Genomic DNA, 22,175 nt, shown 5'->3' on the forward strand with positions numbered 1-22,175 from the left:
TGGAACGAACAAGAAGCATAATAAGCTTTGTACGACGTCGTTGAAAAAAAAAAAAATTGGGGAGAGCATATCGCGCTCATCCCGGTAGGAAGCTTTCTCTCAACAGCACCGTTCGGAGGAGACACTTTCAATCGTAGTGAGAAATTGAAGTGTCTTACAGGGAAGAAGGTTGGGCCTAGTTGAAACTTAGGCGTTTGAGACTTTTTCAAACGCTAGTAGGGGTAAGAAGGAAAGCGTAAACAGAAGAAAATAACACGCTATGGCACGAATAACGCTGAACGAGGCGGCGTCAGGCGAAAAACAAAAGAAAAACGAGAAGCATGCCGCTACTTTCATTTCGAGAAGCACGGGGAGGTTTCGTAGTATTGCCGTGCCCTGTGCCGATTTCTACGTTGGCCGTAATGAAGGATGCACAAAAAGCAAGATTGAGCGAAGATTGCGACGCCGATACGACCAACCACGTCGCTAACTGTCTACCGCATTTCAAATGATTGTGGTTAGTTATTCCTCTTTGATCGCTCTAAAAAGTGTGCGAGCAAGCGTTTGAAGTTGCGAAGATCATCCGGACACCAAATTTATCCCGGTGGGTGGACATTTACGCATTTTATCCGGACTTTTGTGTTCGCGTCACGTTGGCGGCAAGCTAGGCCTCACCCCCAGTTGGCCTATAGCTCGGCGAGGCGCCAACGCGCCATTCGCGCAGACGCGAAGCGAGAATGGCGGCTACTACCGAAGAAATGGAAAGCTCTGCGGAGGATCTAGAAGCAACGCCGAGTACTTCAGCCACACCTAATGAACAAGAGGACGCAGCATATGAAGACGCGGGTTTCGCAGCGGACAAGACGGGTTGGAAAGTGGTGACCAGCCGGAAAACGAAGAAGAAGGAACGCGCCGAAACAGCTGTGCAGCCTTCACAGCAAGAAAACCATCCAAGCGGCGGGCAGGTGAGCTCCTCTCGAACGCCTCCTAACATTATGAATCGGGTGATCAGAGCCTCACGCATGCCACCCCTACCCCAAGACAACATAAAGATAGTGTTTCGCCCAAAGGGTGGCTTGAACTTACAAAAGGTCGGACCTATTTTAGTGAGCAAAGCTCTTGTGACAGCAGCAAATCTTCGTCCAGATCAGACCACGGAGGACATTATTTGTCCCAACATCATGCAGAATATCATGGTGGCGAGCACGCCGTTTAGAGAAAATGCAGACAAGTACGCGGATGTCGGGGCTATCCAAATTGCCGGCAAACAGTACGAAGTAAGCGCTTATGAAGCTGCCCCAAGTGACACCTGCAAAGGGGTAATTAGACACATCGACGCTGCTGACGATCATCGGACGATTGAAAGGAACATCGTGAACGACCGCAACCCCACGGCACTGGCGGCGAAGAGAATCAAGAACTCAGGCTCAGTGATCGTTGTGTTTGATGGACTTCGCGTTCCGAACTTCGTCAGATACGGACCCACTCTGGTACCCTGCTACTTATATCGCAGGCAAGTGGACATATGCTACGTATGCGGCAAACTCGGCCATCGTGCGGACGTTTGCCCCGACCCGGGCTACACCCAATGCCGGGGCTGTGGAATTTCTAACCCAACCTCATCCCACGTGTGCAATCCGCAGTGCAAGCTGTGCGGAGGTTTGCATGCAACGGCGGACAAGGTGTGTACGAAACGTTATCTCACCCCATACGTAGTGCGAGCACGACGACTACGAGCGCGATTGGAGCAACAAGATCAGGCACAGCTGGCCGAAGAAGACAAGCAACAGACGGAACGAGGCCGATCTACGTCAAAGACGTCGACACGCAGCCACTCCCGCTCTCGATCGCGGAGCCGCACACCAGCGAGGACATCGACCACTAGCAGGAGTCGCTCAGGGTCACGGGTGCGTTTCGCGAGAAAGAACAGCGGAGGCGACGGCACGTGGGCGGACAAAGTCAGAGGCGCTACGATGACCACGCCGAAGGAAAAAAGTGAGTCCTGCAACACAGATAAAGAACGGATAGCTATGTTAGAACAGGAGTTAAGAGAGCTAAAAGCCGCTTATAATAAGCTAATCCTAGAATTATCCGAAGCACGTAAAGCAAACAGCAGTAGACCAACACGCACTCCCGAACCACCAACTGATATCGAAACTCCTCAACCAGTTGATATTGCGAGACAGGGCGAACAACGCGAAGAATCCCCGGCTCCTAAGAAGCGAGCTGTAACGCAACCGCGAATGGCTGTGCGATCTGACGTTAAGGACGCCATGGACGTGATGAGCGAGAATATGAGGTTAATGAACGAGAGCATGATGCGCATGAACGAGAAAATGGACATGTTTAACACGCGTGTACAGAAAATGGAAGTGTATCTAAACAATACGGTAGTACCGGCCATGGAGAGGATGAGTTCACAGCACATTGGTGTGCACGGCCCTCTGCACGATGCTTTCACTGCAAGCGAAGGGTGCTATGATGGTCAACATGGCAGCGACAAATAGGACACGTAATCTCCGCATCTGGCAATGGAACTGCAGGGGGATCGCCTCAAAAAAGGCGGTCCTCCTGCAGATGGTAAAATCGGAAACCGAGAAACCACACGTAATTTTGCTACAAGAAATAATCACAACCGAACTGACCCTTATGGGCTATAAGGCCGAAGTCCACAGAAACGAGCAAGGCAGAGGCGTCGCTATTCTGATTGGAAAGAAGATCCCGTACATTCGTCATGAAATCCGCCACACAGCCTGCTATCTCGAACACCTTACGATCGAGATCATACCGAACGACCACGTAGGGAACAAGCAAAACATCTTTCTCACTAATTTGTACAGCAGCCCTAAGGACACGAGGCAAGGGTTCAGAGGCATACTGGGCAAAATCGCGAACATCGCTAAAGATAGTCCTCTAATTGTAGGGGGTGATTTTAACGCCCCACACCAGGCATGGGGCTACGCGTATCCCTCCAGCAAGGGAGAGCGTCTTCATATGACAGCCTCCGATCTCGACCTCACTCTCATCACAGACCCGGAAATTCCAACTAGATGTGGCACTTCCACATGCCGAGACACCACACCGGACCTTACTTTCGTCCGGGGCATAGAGAAATGTGGCTGGTACAACTCGGGCATAGACCTTGGCAGCGATCACTACATTCTCCGAATTAGTGCAGAGCTCCCAGGAAGGAGGCAAAGGGAGTACAAACTAATTGATTGGGACAAATTTCGTAAAATACGGACGCAGCCATCAAACTCATCAGGAGCAAACACAAAGCACACGATAGCAAGCTGGACCGAACAGCTCAAAGCCGACATCGCAGCCTCGGAACGAACGATTACCACGGACGTTAAGGTGGAGAGAATGGACAGTCGGCTAGCGAACCTTCTCGAAGCCAAACACTCCATACTAGCCAGATGGAAGGGCCAACGTTTTAACCGAAGACTGCGAAAGAAGCTCGCTGAACTCAACAGGACCATTGAAGAATACTGCGTGGTTCTTTCCCGACAGCAGTGGGACGAAGTCTGTAACACCCTCAACGGGCAAATGCGCAAAGGGAGCGGGTGGAGGCTCATAAAACACCTCCTCGACGAAAATGGCACCAAGTCCAAATCTATGCAACGGACCAGGCTCAGCAAGTTAGTACACTGCGCGACGCAACGCAGTACTGCCGAAGAACTTGTTCAAGACCTTGCCAAACGGTACCTACCGCTTAAATCGGGACAACCCAGTATCTCACAAAGGAACATCTATGACGGTGCCCCAAACTCGGAGCTAGATGCGGACTACACAGAAAGCGAAGTACGCTTCGCAATTCACGAACTCAACAGTAACTCTGCAGCCGGCCCCGACGGTGTCACCAATCGGGCTCTCCGAAATTTAGACGACAATTCGGTCACCTTCTTAACTCAACAAATTAACGAAGCCTGGAAAACCGGCCGTCTGCCTGGAGAATGGAAGCATGCAAACACGGTCCTCATCCCGAAACCCGGCAAGCCGCTGGGGCTATCAAACCTGAGGCCGATCTCACTAACGTCCTGCATAGGAAAGCTAGCCGAACATGTCATTCTGAACCGCCTGTCGGAACACGTAGAAGAAAAGCAGTACTTTCCCTACACTATGATCGGCTATAGGCCGGGTCTATCAACGCAAGATGCCATGCTACGAATAAAGAAAAGTTTGCTGGATCGCCCCACACGAGACACAAAGGCGCTGCTGGGACTCGACGTGGAGCAAGCTTTTGACAACATCCGACATCAAGCCATTCTGACAGCCATATCTGAACACAATCTTGGAACACGCTTCTATCAGTACGTCAACGCTTTTCTGGAAGATCGAACGGCCACTCTGCGGATAGGCGAGCACGTCTCGCAGAGCTTTGACCTGGGCGATAAGGGAACACCGCAAGGTTCAGTACTTTCGCCATTCTTATTCAATCTGGCTATGGCAAAGCTCTCTCGCGCACTGGGTGAAATAGCAGATGTGGAGCATACCATCTACGCAGACGATGTCACCATTTGGAGCACCGGTGGCAGCGATGCGGAATTGGAAGCCCGCATGCAAGAAGCCATCTCAGTCACCGAAGCCCATCTCACTCCTATGGGACTTCGCTGCTCTTCCAGAAAATCCGAGCTGCTTATCTACCACCCTCCCAGACGAGGGCGCCCGTCAAAAGACTGGCGCAGACCCATCCCTCCATGCATAGAGTTACACGACTCGGACGGCAAACGCATACCTACGGTCGACAAAATACGAATCCTCGGACTTATCATCCAAAGTAACGGCTCCAACTTGGTGATGCTGGAAAGCATCACGTTCAAGATTGGGAACGCGCTCCGAATGTTTCGGCGCATCATGAACAGGCACAGAGGACTGGGCGAGGACAACGCCATCAGAATGGTCCACGCTTTTGTACTCTGTCACATCACATACGTGGCTGCCATGCTGAACTGGAAAAAAGCGGAACGGCGAAGGCTCGAAGTGCACATACGACGCGCTTTCAAGACAGCGTTGGGGCTCCCGGATAATGCCTCCACTGCTCTCCTCTTACAGCTAGGAGTGCACAATCCCCTTACCGAAATAATCGAGGCTCAGCACACGGCACAGATCGCACGCTTATCAAGCACCAAAGCGGGCAGAGATATTCTCGTCAAGCTTGGCCTGAACACTATTGTGGAAAGGGACAACGTCCAGCAGTTACCTAAAACCATTTTCGAATCAGTTACAGTGCTCCCCTTCCCGAGAAACGTACACCCGATCCACAATCACGGAAGAAGACTGGCCCGAGCCAGAGCCCTCGCGGCAGACGCAGCGAGGTTTCCTGACCAGACAGCTTTCGTGGATGCAGCGCACATACCGGGAAAACACGCCTACTCGGTAGTAGTAATTGACGGACACGGACGAACGCGTAACTCACTAACTCTTTACACCAAGAGGCCGGAGGTAGCCGAACAAGCAGCGATAGCACTAGCTCTCACAGACTCGAGCTTCACAACAGTATATAGCGACTCTAGAGCAGCCACTCGAGCTTTCGCAAAGGGCGGGATAAATAAGACGACGCTACGAATATTAGGCGGACACAAAATCACCGATCACTCCATCGTATGGTTTCCGGCACACATGGGCAGCTTAGGGGGCGGCCTGCGGAATCTCAACGAGACCGCACACGAGGCGGCGCGAGGACTCATCGACCGCGTCACTCCGGTTTCCCCCGATACACTCCATATTGAGTACAGGGATCAACTATACACTTATAACGAGATCACTAAACACTTTTATCTAGGCCGGCGAGAGTTTCCCCCCCCGAATAAGAAATTAACGCGCAGCCAGTCGGTAACGTTACGCTTGCTCCAGACTAACTCATACCCCAACCCCTGGCGAATGAAGCATATCGACCCAGACTACGACGGACAACATGTATGTGAACAGTGTCGTGAACGTGTAGACTTGAACCATATGCTATGTGGTTGTGCATCGAGTCACACTTACGCGAAGAACAAGGAAAAGTGGGACAAAGTGCTGAAAAGTGCTTCACTAGAAGATCAACTTCAGGCTGTCCAGGAGGCCCGCGAGGCGGCGGAGAGCTTCGGGCTCTCTGTCCCAACGTGGGAGATGCCCTCTGCACCTGGCACCTAGCCGAGTGTCCTTCAGGACCCCTTTTTGGGCAATAAAGTTTCACCACCACCACCAGCGAAGATTGCGGCGGGGAACATGCGCTTGTAGCGTCAGGTAATCTGGCTGAAGCTCCACCTCCTTCCGTCATTCACCTCTCGCTCTTGTAAGCGGTGCGAAGCGTGCCGCTGTTAGACGGCACACGCATGCACACGAAGATTAAAAGTGCAAATAAACACAATATGTTTGTCTCTTCGTAAACGACTTTCATAACTACATTAGCACTTACATAAAGATTTGTGTGCTGCACCAAGTGATTATAGCCAACCGCTAGACGCTAAGGTGTTACTTTTGGGGAGATAACGAAATGCGTTGAATTTTGCGAGCGCTATTTTTATGCTAATCACTCTGAGGTCTCGTTTATCTTATTGCTTGTAACTTTCTCCAATTAAGGTATGCAAAAAACACCAATGCGTTTCGTCTTTCATAGAGTTGAGTGGTTTTTGTGCTTTTTTGTATATTAATAATATAATATAGTTGCTGGAGTTTCACGCGCCAGAACCACCATATCATTCTGTGGCACGCCGTAGTGGAGGTATCCGGATTAAACTTCGACCCCCTGAGCTTCTCTTACGTGCGCCTAAATATAAGTACACGGGTGTTCATTGCATTTCGCCCCCATCGAAAGGCGGCCCCTGTGACACTATACAGTTCCTGCCAGTAGTCCACCGTTCGGGACGCAAGTAGGTTAGTTCGGAAGGAAGAGCTTAACAAAACATGAAATCGCGGCGCATATTAATTTTCCGATATTGCGGTGGTCCTCTGTGTATACCTACGCCACATCACACCTTCAGCCATTCGAGGTATAATCTTCATAAACCCTTTTCATGCCAGGCATGCGTGTCTGCACGCATTCAGTGAAATAACCAACTGTGTCTTACATCTGCGCGTAGAAAACTGGAGGAGCAAGAATTCGCTCCACCGGAAACGAGACTGTTCTTTAGTGAACAAGATAAAAAATGAGCGTCTGCGTGACAACACCGCTCTCTGTGTTTAAGGTACTCGGTCTTGCCCGCAAATTATGTCCAGCCACTGCGCCGACTGCTGACTATTCTGGCCAGTAACATTGGCCACGTATGCTCACAACATGTATTCATGAGTACAATGTATTGTTCTCCTTATCACATGGCTTTGAGCTTCTTTCCGAGTGAAAGGAACAAAGCTGTTGCTTTCACGGTCTTCGACGTAAAGGTCTTCCTCATGTGACCTTCGAACCACAATGTAAGAAAAAAAATTAACTGTTGCTCTTTTTCGAGAGTCCTTACTTGTCACATGTTTAACGTTTCTTAAAGCTATATGTAAACTCTCTTTTCGAGAGTCGCTCCTCCCACGACTCTCCGAAGAGAGTACAATGGTCCTCCAAAAGAGACTCTTTAGCGTGTATCTTTAAATACAGTTATATATGTGACAAGTCAGGACTTACCAAAAAGAGAAACAAACACGTAATCTTCTTTTGCCTATAGTGCAGTGATGCCTCGGGAAGGGTTACGACAATCATGAGAGTTTTACGACCGTCGATTGATCATTATTAGGCAGCACGTAAAGTAGCAAACACCACAGAAAGGGGAGGGTACAAACGCTGGTCTTTTTCAGGTGGAATACTTCCTTCGAAAGAAGACTGCATGGACATCGTCTTTCTTGTATGCGCTGCATCGCCATCTTGTGAAACACTGATGCAACAACGTAAGCGATGCTCCGGTTGAACAACATTTCTGGCCAAGCTCGCAAGGCCAACACCGTTTGTGACTCAACATTGCGGAATGAAGCATAGCAGCGTAGGCCCCGCGACCACCATGGTGGTTAGCTGCACCCTAACGTGAAAAGCTGGAATGCTGAGCGATAATAGCACGCTTGGGGTACATCCACAGTGCAACAAAGGCCAGGCAAGCAAAGCCGAAACAGCTGAATCCAGTTCGAACGGGCCCTGAACATCACGGCTTGCACTCACAGCGTGGTTGTTACACCAAGAACTCTTCGTAAGAGGAAATACCAGTCACTCGCAGTGCAAGACATGATGTTCAATCAAAAATCTGTTTTGCGTGCCGAAACCCCAATATAACTGTGACGCAAGCCGTAGTGGAGGGCTCCGATCAATTTACACCGCCTGGGTACCTGAACGTCCACCAAAATCTAAGTAGACGGGCGTTCTTGCATAGGCCCCATCGAAATACGGCCACCGGAACCTGTAATCGATCTGCGCCCTCGTACTCAGCAGCGTAACAGCATAGCCTTAAGCTATGCCACGGCGTGTTGTCTAAAGCAGTCTCCAGTTATTTCATACCATGCTTCGTGTTAACGTTGACCCAGCTTTCTTGTGCTAATCCTGTTTTACTGCGATCACTGCAGACTGGCATTTTGCCTATCTCTAAACTACATAGTTCCTTTTCGTTAATATTGTCATGTGGTTGTGGCGGTGAAGAAAGCGGAAGTCAGAATGGTAAAGTCAAAACGCTTGGGCGAACTTGTGCCGTTAAAATGAGCCGCCTCACCTCCTTTGGCTTTTAATATAGCCTGTTGAGAAAAGAACGACAGCGCGACGTTTGCTCGGGATATATTATTCATGGCTCTTGCGTTTTACGAGCACGTTGCCCTTCATTACTTAGCCGCCTACGAATGTCACTCCCGCGCAATCCCCTCCAACTTTTCTTCTTCTATAGCGGTCTGTGTTGGTTCGTACGCAAATAATATTTCGTTCGAACTCTGGGTACGCTCACGCTATCCTGAAGTAGCGAGGGGACAAGTCCGACGTTCAGGTGAACTTATTTGAACATAATATCAAACACAGTCTCTTGGACATTTCTCTTCATCTTTAGTGTCTCGTTCTAAGCTTGCGCGGAAGACATCAATGTATTAATCGCAAATAATTGATGATTTTACATGAAAAGATTGGCGCGAGGCGTTAAAAAAAACGTAATATTTTGCTCACGGTGAAAAAAAAACATAAAAAATAGCACAGAAAGCTTCGTCTATTTGTGTAAAGGGAACATAGGCAAGTTTAAATGCCACCCAACTGTCGCGTTCTCTGGAGAATTTCTAAAAGGAAAATTTGAAGAAGATTCACTATTTTAACGCTGCAGAGACTGGTTAAACAGCGGGGCTGGTGGCATCATATTGCTGTTTCATTGCTTGACTTTGCTCTATGGTAGACTTCTCACCATGTGCACTGTTTAACCGGTCTTCGCGACGGTAAGGCAGTGAAGCTGCTTCAAATTTCATATTCATAACGGCTTCGTGCGGCGTCTCTCCTCGTGTTAAACTCAGGGTCCGATGCAAGGCGTTCGCGAGCGAACTCTTCGTGAAAACATTTCCTGCGTATGTTTCCTCGTTGTATCGGTCCAAACCATATTAGTAAAAAAAAAAAAAATTCGGCAGATCCCACGTACCATGGGAGTCGATGTTATGCGAAGCATGCGGCGGGTAGGTGACTGTGGCGTAACTTTTTTTACTGAGCGACACATTACAAAATGACGCTAAAGATTTGTATAAATTTTATACGCACACATATATATGTTGAAGAGCCGCATATGTGTTATAGAACCAGTCGTTTACGGTTGGGTAACGCTGCCAATGGCAAAGTGGGATTTACCAACACCAGAAGCGGTAAGCTGATATGTAGCGCTTATACGTGTCCCTAGAACGCACGCACGTTTCACGAAACCATGTGCATGTGTGCAAGAAGTTCGTGACAGTTTTTGAACATGGGCATCATCACCGTGATCAGTAAGCACCAGCAGCTGGTCACGACTTGTTATAGGATCCGGCCGTGATCGTGGTGACGAGGGGTCCATGTGAAGTATGTGGTATAGTAGAGCTGTTGGAACTCGTGGATGCCTCGGTCATTTCGTCGACAAATTGTCTGTCGAGAGAGCCGGCGACATATTGGAACCTGAAACCACCCTTCGCGTTGGTGAGGTATAGGCCGTCGAGGCTGGTAGGCCTGAATAGTGCTACGTCGACCAACATCAGCGGATGGTGTTTGTCCTATTTGTAGACAACCTGGGCGTATGTAGCCTACGTAGCCTAGTCTACAAAGCGGCTGTCAATCAATCTGGCATCATCCTCGGTCAGCATGAGGCTATCGCCCAGCCTCGTAAGAAATGAAGAGGACACTGCGTCGTTCTGGTGGACGAAGTGCACTTTACGGTGCGGTGATGTGGATATCATATGTAACTCTCCTTAATGTATTCCTCCGAGGTTGAGCGATGCTTCAATATAGCTTGCTGAATTATAGGAATACAAAAGTAATATTTATTAGACTGCTATAAAAGCGGAGCCAACACTGGAACTACAGACGTTAATCTGATATGACGCCTGTATCGTACGAGAACACATCGTAGGAGTATCATGTAGTGTTTATTGCTTTCTTGTAAAATTAGATAGCCAGCACTACAACCACAACTGACGTTGCACCGGTATTACGCCTGCGTAGGCTGTTTTAAAGACGATAGTCTTTCTTGGGGAACTTAAACGCAGAAATTTTGGTCTGTCTTTCTGTCTCTGTTTGTCGGCACGTCACCCGATTCAGCCAACCGGCCAAAGTTGAACCACTTGCTTACCGCTCACCCATCTTTAACTGGTACGGCTGTTCATACTTGTGAACGTTGTCGATCAAAAAGTAAATATTACGCATATCTGAGGCGTAACATCATTAGGTAAGTATTAGGTGGTGTGTTCCTTTAATAGAAAATACAAAGATACGCAATTTTAAAGACCTTGATGGTATGCGTTTAACGTTGAGACAGTAACGCGTTTATTAAAAGATTGCCACAGCTGAAGCGATCAGCGGTCCAAGCCGAGCAAGCGCGAGCGCCAACAACAACCGTCTTCGTCTTCGTCTTTCGCAGGCGTTCTTGTCTGCGCCCTACCATGTTACAAATCACTCCCCCGCGGAAAAGGAGCCATCCTGGCGACCTAAGGAACAGGTACAACTGGTGGGTCATAATGCGGCTTCAGTCGATCGACGTGAACAGTCTCGCGGCCGCGACGACGGCGGTCCGTAGATGATTGACCAGGCTCAATCATAGAGTTAACTGGGGATGCTTGACGTAGGACGCGGTAGGGGCCTTCGTGCTTAGGCAGTAGCTCTGTGGAAAGGCCAGGAGCGGAGGAGGGAACGCGAAGCCGCACCAACGTTCCAGGTGAATACGACTGAGGAGGCAGGTTTTCGTCGTGACGGTCCTTCTGGCCCGACTCGCCCTACAATGTTACAACCCTAGTTTCTTAAGGTGCGCTGAAAATACGACTGCGCTGAAACTTGTCTTCCTCCGTGCCCTCTGCACAAGCTCATGTTGTGTTTCGGTTTCGGTTCAGTATTGCATTGTACGAATGACAGGGGGCGCGGCTCTTGCATTCCTGTTTTACCCAGGCGACGTGTAAGTAAGAGAGTTTGTGGAGAGTACTCGTTGAGTGCGGACGTTTCTTCTCCTTCGGCGCATCGCGCCAAACAGCGTGTTCGGGCTGGCCGGCGTCCCCACCGGTCGCGTTGGTCACCGCTGGTCTTCGCCTGCCGCTGCGCCGGGACTACCAGCCCGCAACACATCACTTATGTTTCCCGACGTATTGCCAGATGGCGTCCATATCTCACGCAGCGCCTCTTCTATCGTCTTTACACGACATTTGCAGCGAAGCACGCAGATACGCGGCCAATTTTTTTTCCAAACCAATTTATAGACCTGGCATGGCTCAGTGGTAGAATACCTGATTGCCACGCAGAATGCTTGGGTCTGATTCCTGCTGGGATCCTAATTTTCATTCTTTCAATTCGTTGAGTCAACGCTACCGATGTTGGTTTTTCTTAACGCTCTAGCATTTAAGTTACCGATGTCTGTTCTCGCCGTTCCTGGGTAGATATAAACTGTAAATCACCTGTGGCACATACCCGTAAACCGCGGCCCGTGGCAAACGGGTATGTGCCACACGTGTCTAGTGGAATGTGTTTGACGACGCGTGCGACAGGATTTTAACGTTATTCATGTCATGACCCGGCAATCATATTCGTCAAATCCTCTTACCCTCCCATGCAAATTTTGGTCTACATCAAGTTAAGGGGGCGACCATGAGAGCACCCAGACGTATACGCGGCTAGATAGATAGATAGATAGATAGATAGATAGATAGATAGATAGATAGATAGATAGATAGATAGATAGATAGATAGATAGATAGATAGATAGATAGATAGATAGATAGATAGATAGATAGATAGATAGATAGATAGATAGATAGATAGAAAGAAACGCTCAAAGTGCCAGAGGTTCGCTAAGAAATGCTTCGCATTTAAATTTTCTTCAGCCGTGTAGCGATTCCCTCTAGAGATGTTACTTCACCGTAATAGCGCTGGCATAGTAAATCAAGTGTCGGTAAGTCGTAAATCCCTTCACAATTGCAGGCACACATCTGCGTCGTTGAGTGTCGCGCCAACTCGCTGGATACATTGCAGATTTGAAGAAGTCATTTTGCATAGCAACGTATGCGCGTGCGCAGGGTCCCGCATTTGATTACCTGTTAGTTACTGTAATGGAGTTATTGGTTGCTGCAGTTACAGAGCCATATATACAGGAATTACAGCTAAGCCGTTCAATAAGCTGATACCTAACGCAGTTGCGCATACGGTCGAACAATTTCACGAAAAGTAACCACCATGTGCGCTTCCCGTTTGGGTATATACGATTTGTGCACGTTCTTGTAAGTGCGTAGCATTTTAGGGGCCCGGCATGTCGTCCATCCACTGTCTCATGTCGCATGGTCATGCAGTGGTCAATACAGGCTTAAAGCAAGGCTAACAATGCTCAAAACCGACGCAGAATGAACTAACAAGGTATAAATATTATAAACTGCAGAAATAACCATCAATTAATCCCAATAATTTACCTAAAATCGCGAAAAACGCTTCTGAAACCTCCGGCTGAGACCCGCACCACACAAGAGAGGGCGCCATCACCTCGGCAATCGCGCCTGCCGAGGTGGTGGCAAGCGGGTGATTGCCAAGGGAATCACTGGGCTGCCCGTGCTACACACTTTTTCAGGTTTCACGGTAGTGTAGCTGCATTAGGCGCAGGATTTAGAACTTCACCAAGACCTAGACAAGAATTACATTAGCGCGACATTAAGCGCTGGACGTAGAGTCATTTTTTTTTTCTACGCGATTCGCTTAAAAAAAAAATGGCCGCGTATCTGCTTGCTTCGCTGCAAATGTCGTCGAAAGACGATAGTCTTCTGCCAGCCGTACTACATGAGTCCTCCTCTATGTTGAATCGCAGCATCTGGCTCCTAGCGTCGCATTTGCAGCACAGCCCAAAAAATACTAGCATTTTCAGCGCTGCGCAAGAAACACTACAGTTTTTAGAATTACATATCTATGTATTTTCTAGTAAAGGAACACACCACGTAATACTTACGTATTGATGTTGCGCCTCAGGTACGCGTAACATTTGCTTTTTAATCGACAACGTTTACAAGTATGAACGGCGATACCAGCGCAAGATGGCCGGGCGTTCAGAAAGTGGTTAAACTTTGGCTGGGTGGCTGAATCGGGTGACAGACAGGCAAACAGAAAGACAGACAGACAGAGAGACCGAAATTTCTGCGTCTAAGTTCCCCAATCGTCTTTATCGTCTATCGTCTTTAAAAGCTGTGGGCAGCCTGCACTAAGTCGCGCAAAGCTTCGTACAGCAAATCACGGACCCGTCGCCGCTCGCACTTTTTGTCGTACACGTCGTACAGCTTCGAGATGCTCGGCTTCCTTCTCGGGAGTACGCAGCCGGGCTATGCATTATAGAACGGAGGCTGCACGCGATGTCTCCGTTGATGGGCGTGGCTTAGATACTGCGCATGCGCGGCTTGGCCAGGTGGTGCGGTATCTGGTCGCTATAGACAACGCGATGCTTGCTTCATCTTTCGATGTTTCTTTTTTTTCTCTCTCTCTATTTCTTTCTCTCTTTTGTTGATATCCTCTCTGTGTCCCTTTCATTTTCTTTCTGCATTTTTTTCTCTCTCATTCTTTCTGTGCTACTATTTACTATCTCCCCTCCTCCTCACGCTTACTTCTCTTTCCCATCCCCTTGCTACACTATACTATACAAGGCTATGCTATGCTCTGATAGCGTGCCTGGATAGCCGAGTAGTTGGACACTCGCCTTCGGACCGTAGGTACGCGGGCTCGAATCCCGCCTCATGAAGAATTTTTCTTTTGCTCTTTCTTTATATCTTTCTTTCCGCCTTTCTGTTTGTTTCTTTCTTCCTTTCTCTCTCTGTACCCATACTCAGGTAGCCTCACAGTGGCACATACCAGTAATAATATCTGGGGTTTAACGTCCCAAAACCACGATGCGATTATGAGACGCCATAGAGGAGGGCTCCGGAAATTTCGACCAGCTGGGGTTCTTTAACGTGCACCTAAATCTAAGTAGACGGGCCGCAAACATTTTCGCCTCCATCGAAAATGCAGCCGCCTCGGCGGGGATTCGATCCCGCGACCTTCGGATCAGTAGTCGAGCGCCATAACCACTACACCAGCGTGGCGGGGCCACATACCCGTTAAGATGATGATAGTTTTCTGCGAAGAATAACAACACATCATCATAAAATGCCTACGCAGACGCAAAAACCAATACTGTCATTACCACACCACGCCTCCAAGAAACGGATTTCGCCTCTCGATAATGCAACTGAAGGACAGCTGACGTAGCTGTCACCAGCGTTCCTAATGAAGACGGCTTACATTATTTCGCGTGCCGTGTCGTCTTTGTCGCTATTAGTACTGTTGTAAAATGTCGGCAGGCATTTGCAAACTTCGCAATGCGCGGATAAATAAGAACCATTATTAGCGTTTAAATGGCTCTTTTATTTCCTTAGGCGGGTGCTAGGCAGCGTGCCATCTGCCCAATGTAAACAAGCCCACGAGTCAGGGGAATTCGACAAACTGCGCCGGAAGCTATTTGAACAAACTCATTTCGGTGTTCAGTGCTACGTGTTCTTTTCTGTGAAGTGTGGCTGTTGTCAAGTTTCTTGCGAACAGCTGCGCAAATAGTTCCAAGTTTATTAGGTGCACTAAGGACCACCACAACACCGCAGGGAGAACAAACCTTCTTTAGACCCTGAGAAAGCTTGTGAGCGTAGGATGATTTTTTCTATCCTTATGTTAGGGAACAAACTCCAGTTTTGCCTGCTTCAAAAGCTTTTCACATTGAGCAATCAAGATCTGAGACGGGAAACTGGAATCCAATAGCCGGTCGTATTGAAGGGAGGGCCTCGTGTTAATGAGGTGCTTACAAGATTTTCTGAGTGATGAAATGAAGCAGGAAAGCGCAACCCTATCTTTATCTGTTTTAGAATGTGAAGATCTCTAGCTTGGAATTGGTTCGGTTGATCTGGGGCAAATAGACCAACGCGCACGGTCGGATAAAAACGTCAGTCGCAGATCCAGAAATTGAGGGCCTTTTCCTTTGGGAAGTTCAAACCTGAATGGGAGACCAAAACCCCCTTCCGTAAAAACCTTAAGTATATCCGCAAAGAGCCCTTTGGTGTGAAAAGTCCGAACGAAGATAATCATTTACAAAGCGGCAGATTCGTTTGCTTAGACCACTCAGACTGTGTTCCAGTAATCTGTCAAATTTGCTCAAATAGCTATCGCATAAGATACCATTGTTTTTCGCGCTGCTCCGTTCAAATTGGTCCCAGAAACTTGTGAAATTTGCTCAAAGAGATATCACTTAAATATTTGCTGTTTGCGCTGCCTCACTCTAGAATGGAGCCGTAGCAACTAGTCCAGTTGCCGAGCTTACTACCCAGGTAAGCAGCCCCCATGCGCTGCTTACAAACAGCTCCCATGTGCTGCTTACAAACGAATCAAATTTACAAGTCCAAAAATGAATTCACGCCCCCCCCCCCCCTTCTCCATCCCTTCCAGTGCGCACACCATTATATACGCATAACAATGGAGTTGTCGATCACAGCAACATCTGCAGCGTCCGCGCGACTACTTTCACTCGCCGATTTTGTGCACTAGAGTTGCCGGTATCTTGTTTAGTATGTTTATATTAAATGCGAAGCATTTCTTAGCGAACCTCTGGCACATTGAGCGTTTCTATCTACGTATCTATCTATCTATCTATCTATCTATCTATCTATCTATCTATCTATCTATCTATCTATCTATCTATCTAGCCGCCTACGTCTGGGTGCTCTCATGATCGCCTCCTTAACTTGATGTAGACCAAAATTTGCATGGGAGGGTAAGAGGATTTGACGAATATGATTGCCGGGTCATGACATGAATAACGTTAAAATCCTGTCGCACGCGTCGTCAAACACATTCCACTAGACACGTGTGGCACATACCCGTTTACCTTGGGCCGCGGTTTACGGGTATGTGCCACAGGTGATTTACAGTTTATATCTACCCAGGAACGGCGAGAACAGACATTGGTTACTTAAATGCTAAAGCGTTAAGGAACCCCAACATCGGCAGCGTTAACTCAACGAATGGAAATAATGAAAATTTGGATCCCAGCAGGAAACGAACGCAAGCATTCTGCGTGGCAATCAGGTATTCTACCACTGAGCCATGCCAGGTCTATAAACTGGTTTGGAAAAACAGCCTACGCAGGCGTAATAACGGTGCAACGTGAATTGTGGTTGTGGTGCTGGCTATCTAATTTTACAAGAAATAAACACTACATGATACTCCTACGATATGTACTCCTACGATAGAGGCGTCATATCAGATTAACGTCTGTAGTTCCAGTGTTGACTCCGCTTTTATAGCAGTTTAATAACGATTACGTTTGTATTCCTATGATTCATCAAGCTATATTGAAGCATTGCTCGACCCTGGAGGAATACATTAGCTAAAAGTTACATATGATATCCACATCACCGCACCGTAAAGTGCACTTCGTCCACCAGAACGGTGCAGTGTCCTCTTCATTTCTTACGAGGCTGGGCGATGGCCTCATGCTGACCGAGGATGATGCCAGATTGATTGACAGCCGCTTTGTAGACTAGGCTACGTAGGCCACATACGCCCAGGTAGTCTACGAATACGACAAACACCAACCACTGATGTTGGTCTACGTAGCACTATCCAGGCCTACCAGCCTCGACGGCCTATACCTCACCAACGCGATCGGTGGCTTCAGGTTCCGACATGTCGCCGGTGGATGCCTCGCCGACATGTCGCCGAGGCATCCACGAATTCCAACAGCTCTACTATACCACATACATCACTACACATGGAGCCCTCCTCACCACGATCACGACCGGATCCTATAACAAGTCATGACCAGCTGCTGGTGCTCACTGATCACGGTGATGATATGCTTGTTCAAGAACTGTCAAGAACTTCTTGCACACATGTACACGGGTTCGTGAAACGTGCGTGCGTTCTCGGGACACGTATAAGCACTACGTATCAGCTTACCGCTTGTTGGTAATACCCACGTTGCACACCCAACCGTAAACAACTGGTTATATAACACATATGCGGCTCTTCAACATATATATATATATATATATATATATATATATATATATATATATATATATATATATATATATATATATATATATGTGTGTGTGTGTGTGTGTGTGTGTGTGTGTGTGTGTGTGTGTGTGTGTGTGTGTGTGTGTGTGTGTGTGTGTGTGTGTGTGTGTGTGTGTGTGTGTGTGTGTGTGTGTGTGTGTGTGTGTAAAATTTACACAAATCTTTAGCGTCATTTTGTAACGTGCCGCTCAGTGAAAAAAGTTACGCCACAGTCCCCTACCCGCCGCATGCTTCGCATAACATCGACTCCCACGGTACGTGGGATCTGCCGAATTTTTTTCTTCGTATACAGTCATCGCTTGGTATGGACTAGACGAGAAGGAAGGGGAAGAAAAGAAGGGAAGACCAGGATGTCAACCAGGCGCGGGTCCTGTTTGCTACCCTGTTCTGGAGGAAATAAATTAAGGGATGAAAAGAAAGAAAGAATAGAAGAGAGACAAAAGAAAGGCAGGGAGGTTAACTAGGGCTGAGCCCGATTGGCTATCCTGCACTGGGGAAGAGGGAATAAAAGTTAGAGAGGAGGATAGAAGGGTCACTAACGTTGCCACCAACGTATCAACAGTTCCGCTCTTGACATAGCAGACGGTGAATCAGTCAGGTATCCTTAAGAAATCGCAGCAGCGCATTCGTTGCCTTTCGGAACTGTGACGGAACTGTGACGGAACTGTGATCTCAGGACCAGGGTACGTGCAGTCCCGTGGTCCTAAGACCTTGCCTATGGTGAAAGCGTTTCCGTCCAGGTGATGCAGCGCTGCACTGAGGTGAACCATATCATTAAATGGGAGAGGCCGTGGGTTGTAATGACTACGGCTTTCGGTTCTCATCTAAACAGCAATGCTAGTGGTGCCAGTTAACCGAGTGAAAGCCAAATACCTGTCAATTGGCATTACTTCGCTCTGTAGAAAAGAGAATGTGGTTTGTAAAACCAAAACCTGTAACTTTATTTTCTCGCTTATTTTAAATATTGAAATTGTTCTGCATATCCATGATACACCTGACCTCTCACTTGTCCAGTTTGTTTTCTTATTTGGCTTGGCGCTCCAGAGTATCGCTCAACCGGTTCAACAAAGCAAACAGGTGATCTTTGCTACTCCATATCTTGTTTACAGCGAAGAAACCATGCAGGAAGATGCAAGACAAAAGAACGCTACGGATCTGTGTTCCCGTGTTTTGTGTCGTCCTGCGTCGTTTATTTGCGCTAAGCCTCAATATAAGCACGTTATAAGCATCAGTATATTGCGACATTCCGTGTTCAACAATATTTATTCAGCAACACTCTTTGTTCGACTATACTTTATCACTTTAAGCCTAAAATTATCGTCTCAATTTTTGCCTTTTTTGGTTTTATATCACGTGTTGCTTATCCATTCAATGTCCTTACTAGTTGTTTGCGCCAATATAATTTAGTACTTCAAAAAGGAAATAATACCAGTTATCAAAGCGTTGCACACTTGTGTTTTTCGTGTTTTTCCAAACAACCAAATGAATAGGGTCGGGCATCATTATAACCTTTTTTCCAGCCTTTTTGAAAGCGCCCGCCAAAATGCACAGTAATCGACAAAAATAAATAAAAAGCCCACACACAAACCGACATATTTGCGCAGTGCGAGATGAACGAGGGCAGATGAGAGGACACAACACAGGCGCTTGCTTCAAATAGATTTTATTAGCGAAAACGCTAGAACTATATACGCACGATATCAGCAGGACAAGAGTACACATCAGCGCAATTGCACAACCTATTGCGTCACAGTCAGATAAGCAATTTCCTTTTTGGTGATGGCCACGGATGGCATGCTTATAGAGAGGTCACGCAGCTGTTGATATTTATTAGCCTCAATGATCTCACGTGTGAGTCGCTCACGATGTTTCACGACTACGGCGCAATTTTCAAAGTCCGCTTCACAACCTCAATCTCTACAGGGAATGCCGAGATTACCTTGAACGGCTGAGTTTACATGATAATAATATTACTTTAAACGCTCGTTCAAGCATCCGCCCGTTTGTACGACATACGTTTTGCCACAAGTCAACGGGATCAAGTAAACAGCACCCACTGCGTATGCTAAAAAAATGCCTGTAATGTTTTGTTGTACAAATGTTCCTTTGTGCGGTTTGAGCATCGTCGCGAAACACCGTTGTCGCAAAACATCGTGGACAGCTCAAACGTGAGATCAGAATTCAACAGCTTGGTGACCTCTGTGTAAGCATGCCCTGTGTGGCCCTCAACAAAAAGAAGATTGCTTATCTGGCTGGGACGCAACAGGTTGTGCGATTGCGCTAATGTGTACTGTTGTCAAGCTGATATCTTGTGTATATATTTCTAGCGTTTTCGCTAATAAAGTCTGCGCCCGAGTTGTGTCCTCTCATCTGTCCTCGTTCATTTTGTGCTGAGCAAATATGTAGATGCTAAATCACCAAACTAGCCCAAGCTACCGTTCTCTCGAGGTAGAAATTAACGGCTAAGGTGGTGAGCGGATAATCAGTAATCGAGTAAAAATTGGAGCAGTTATGCACTAGCGGTGCGGAGACTGCGCGCCAACAGAAAAACTGGTGGCGTTCCCCTCTTCCTTACCTTCCTCCTCACCCTTACTTCCCTTCCTCATTCTTTGCTATACTATAGACCAGAATTTCCAGCGCTCGTAGGGGGCCGCCATGTTTGGCCGACCGAGGCGCCGCGGTGCGAGCATTTGCTTGGGGGCTGCTGAAACGCGCTGGCGTACAGCGCGGTGCACCACGTTTGTGGCTCTCAGCAGCGGGCGATGGCAGATTCGCGAGCGCTGCAGCCGCTCAGTCTTCTCTGAATGTCGGAACGTGCATCTTCTTTCATGCGACAACATTTTCGAACAGTGGAATTGTGCCAGGGAGCTTGCCAAACATCGCGAGAACGTTCAGCAACATCGTCACGAAAGTTTGAATAGTTGCAACGCCGTGCAGTTGTCAACTCTCTCTTTTTTTTAGAACTGTATCATATCAAGAAACGTTTTAAACTTACGCATTTGCGTATGATAACGGCCAGATGAAGCCTAGTAAGCTGTATCTTCTTTTTTTTTTTTCTGAAAGGCAGCAGCGACAGATATTTTCGTGCCACGCTACCGTCCGACTTTGTGCTGCACGATGGCTGTTTTGTGCTCTCTCGCAAAATGCAACGGGATGAATTTAATTAGGCGATTATTTCAGTTTTTAACGCAGAACGCTGTAGCGGAGATTACGTGCGGCTTCATTAATTACTGCGAAAGGATGGCCTGGCATAGTGTCCGAAGCCTCTTGTAGCAAAGCTAGACGCAGCGCGCATGCCGGCCCCCAACCTCTGTGTTCTTAAAGAGCAGTCTGCAAGAACACACCGTCGCACAGGTGCTTTGAATCACTATCAAAACAGACGAAGATTACGTTTGAGTCCGATATTGATTGAGTTCGACCAAGCGGCGCACACGCGTGCGCTTTCTGTCGCGAGGTGCCTCGTTCAGGATATACTTAACTGCAATTGAAGGATCGCCCCTGACAAGATCCCTGTCACACGGGCACTTTCGATCACAATTGAGCCGGATTTATCGCCTCGACCTTCCTTCGCTGTCACAGTAAAACTTCGTTGTTATGAAACCACAGGTCGACATACCTCGCGGCTGTGAGGTTCAAAATACATATGTTCTATACACATGAAGTTGTAAAAAGTGAAACAGTTCGTTACATCGAGGTTTACCTGCGCCTTTTTGAACAAATTTACAACCAAGGTGGCCGCATTTTGATTTCGGAAGCAAGATGAAACAACCGCGTGTTCAAATTTCTGTGCATGTTAATAACTGAAGCTTGTTTCCTCTCGGCAGCTGCGGTGGCCCCTGTAAGTCTTCAGGCAAAATTAAGAGACATTTGTTAATTGGCTTCGCAGTTTGAGAAAATATCTGGTGAGGTGCATGAATACTGTCTTTCTCATTTCAAGATTCGTCGTTGTCGTTCTAGTAATTCAGTTTTTTTTTTTTTTTTCATCCAGCAGGTGGTCCTGTTTTAACCCATACACTTGAAGTGCAGCCGTTTGAATAGGTAGAAAATATAGCCTCCTGAGCAAAAGCGCCAGCTCACTTATTACTTGTCGAAATCAAGGGCCTTGAAAACGTCTGGAATACACGCTGCACAAACACAAGCCGCTCGTGTTCCCGTGAACGTCGCAGGTCTGTTGCATCAGCCGTTTCCTTTTTCTCTCGTTGTTCGGGCACCCCGACGGCGCAATGCCACCCGGACGAATTTTTATACATTGCAATGCCGTTCCTAGTACGCGGCAAGCAAGCAACTAAGACTGCAACTTTCTAACAGCTCTGAAAGCACTGACACAAGCGAACACGCGACGCAAGCGCGGCTATCACCTCCCGCCATCAGCAGCCCCCGCCGTCGTCTGCACCACCAGGCGGCGCCTGGTGTCGAGAGTAGCGGCGCGGCTGACACTCGCGCTACGAGGCTAAGAAAAATCTGGTCTATACAAAACTAC

General features: G+C 47.8%; 1 protein-coding gene across 1 annotated transcript in view; it reads left to right on the plus strand.

The window, feature by feature from the left end:
- Positions 1 to 716: 716 nt before the first annotated feature.
- Positions 717 to 22,175, plus strand: part of LOC119395029 (uncharacterized) — a 45,499-nt gene continuing 24,040 nt past the window's right edge. The window contains exons 1-3 of the mRNA XM_037662322.1: positions 717 to 944; positions 1,623 to 1,661; positions 2,929 to 4,893. Coding sequence (XP_037518250.1) covers positions 717 to 944; positions 1,623 to 1,661; positions 2,929 to 4,893 — 2,232 coding nt within the window. The remainder of the gene's footprint in view (positions 945 to 1,622; positions 1,662 to 2,928; positions 4,894 to 22,175) is intronic.

Source organism: Rhipicephalus sanguineus, chromosome 5 (assembly GCF_013339695.2).
Source record: "Rhipicephalus sanguineus isolate Rsan-2018 chromosome 5, BIME_Rsan_1.4, whole genome shotgun sequence".
In the NCBI taxonomy this organism is placed as follows: domain Eukaryota; kingdom Metazoa; phylum Arthropoda; class Arachnida; order Ixodida; family Ixodidae; genus Rhipicephalus; species Rhipicephalus sanguineus.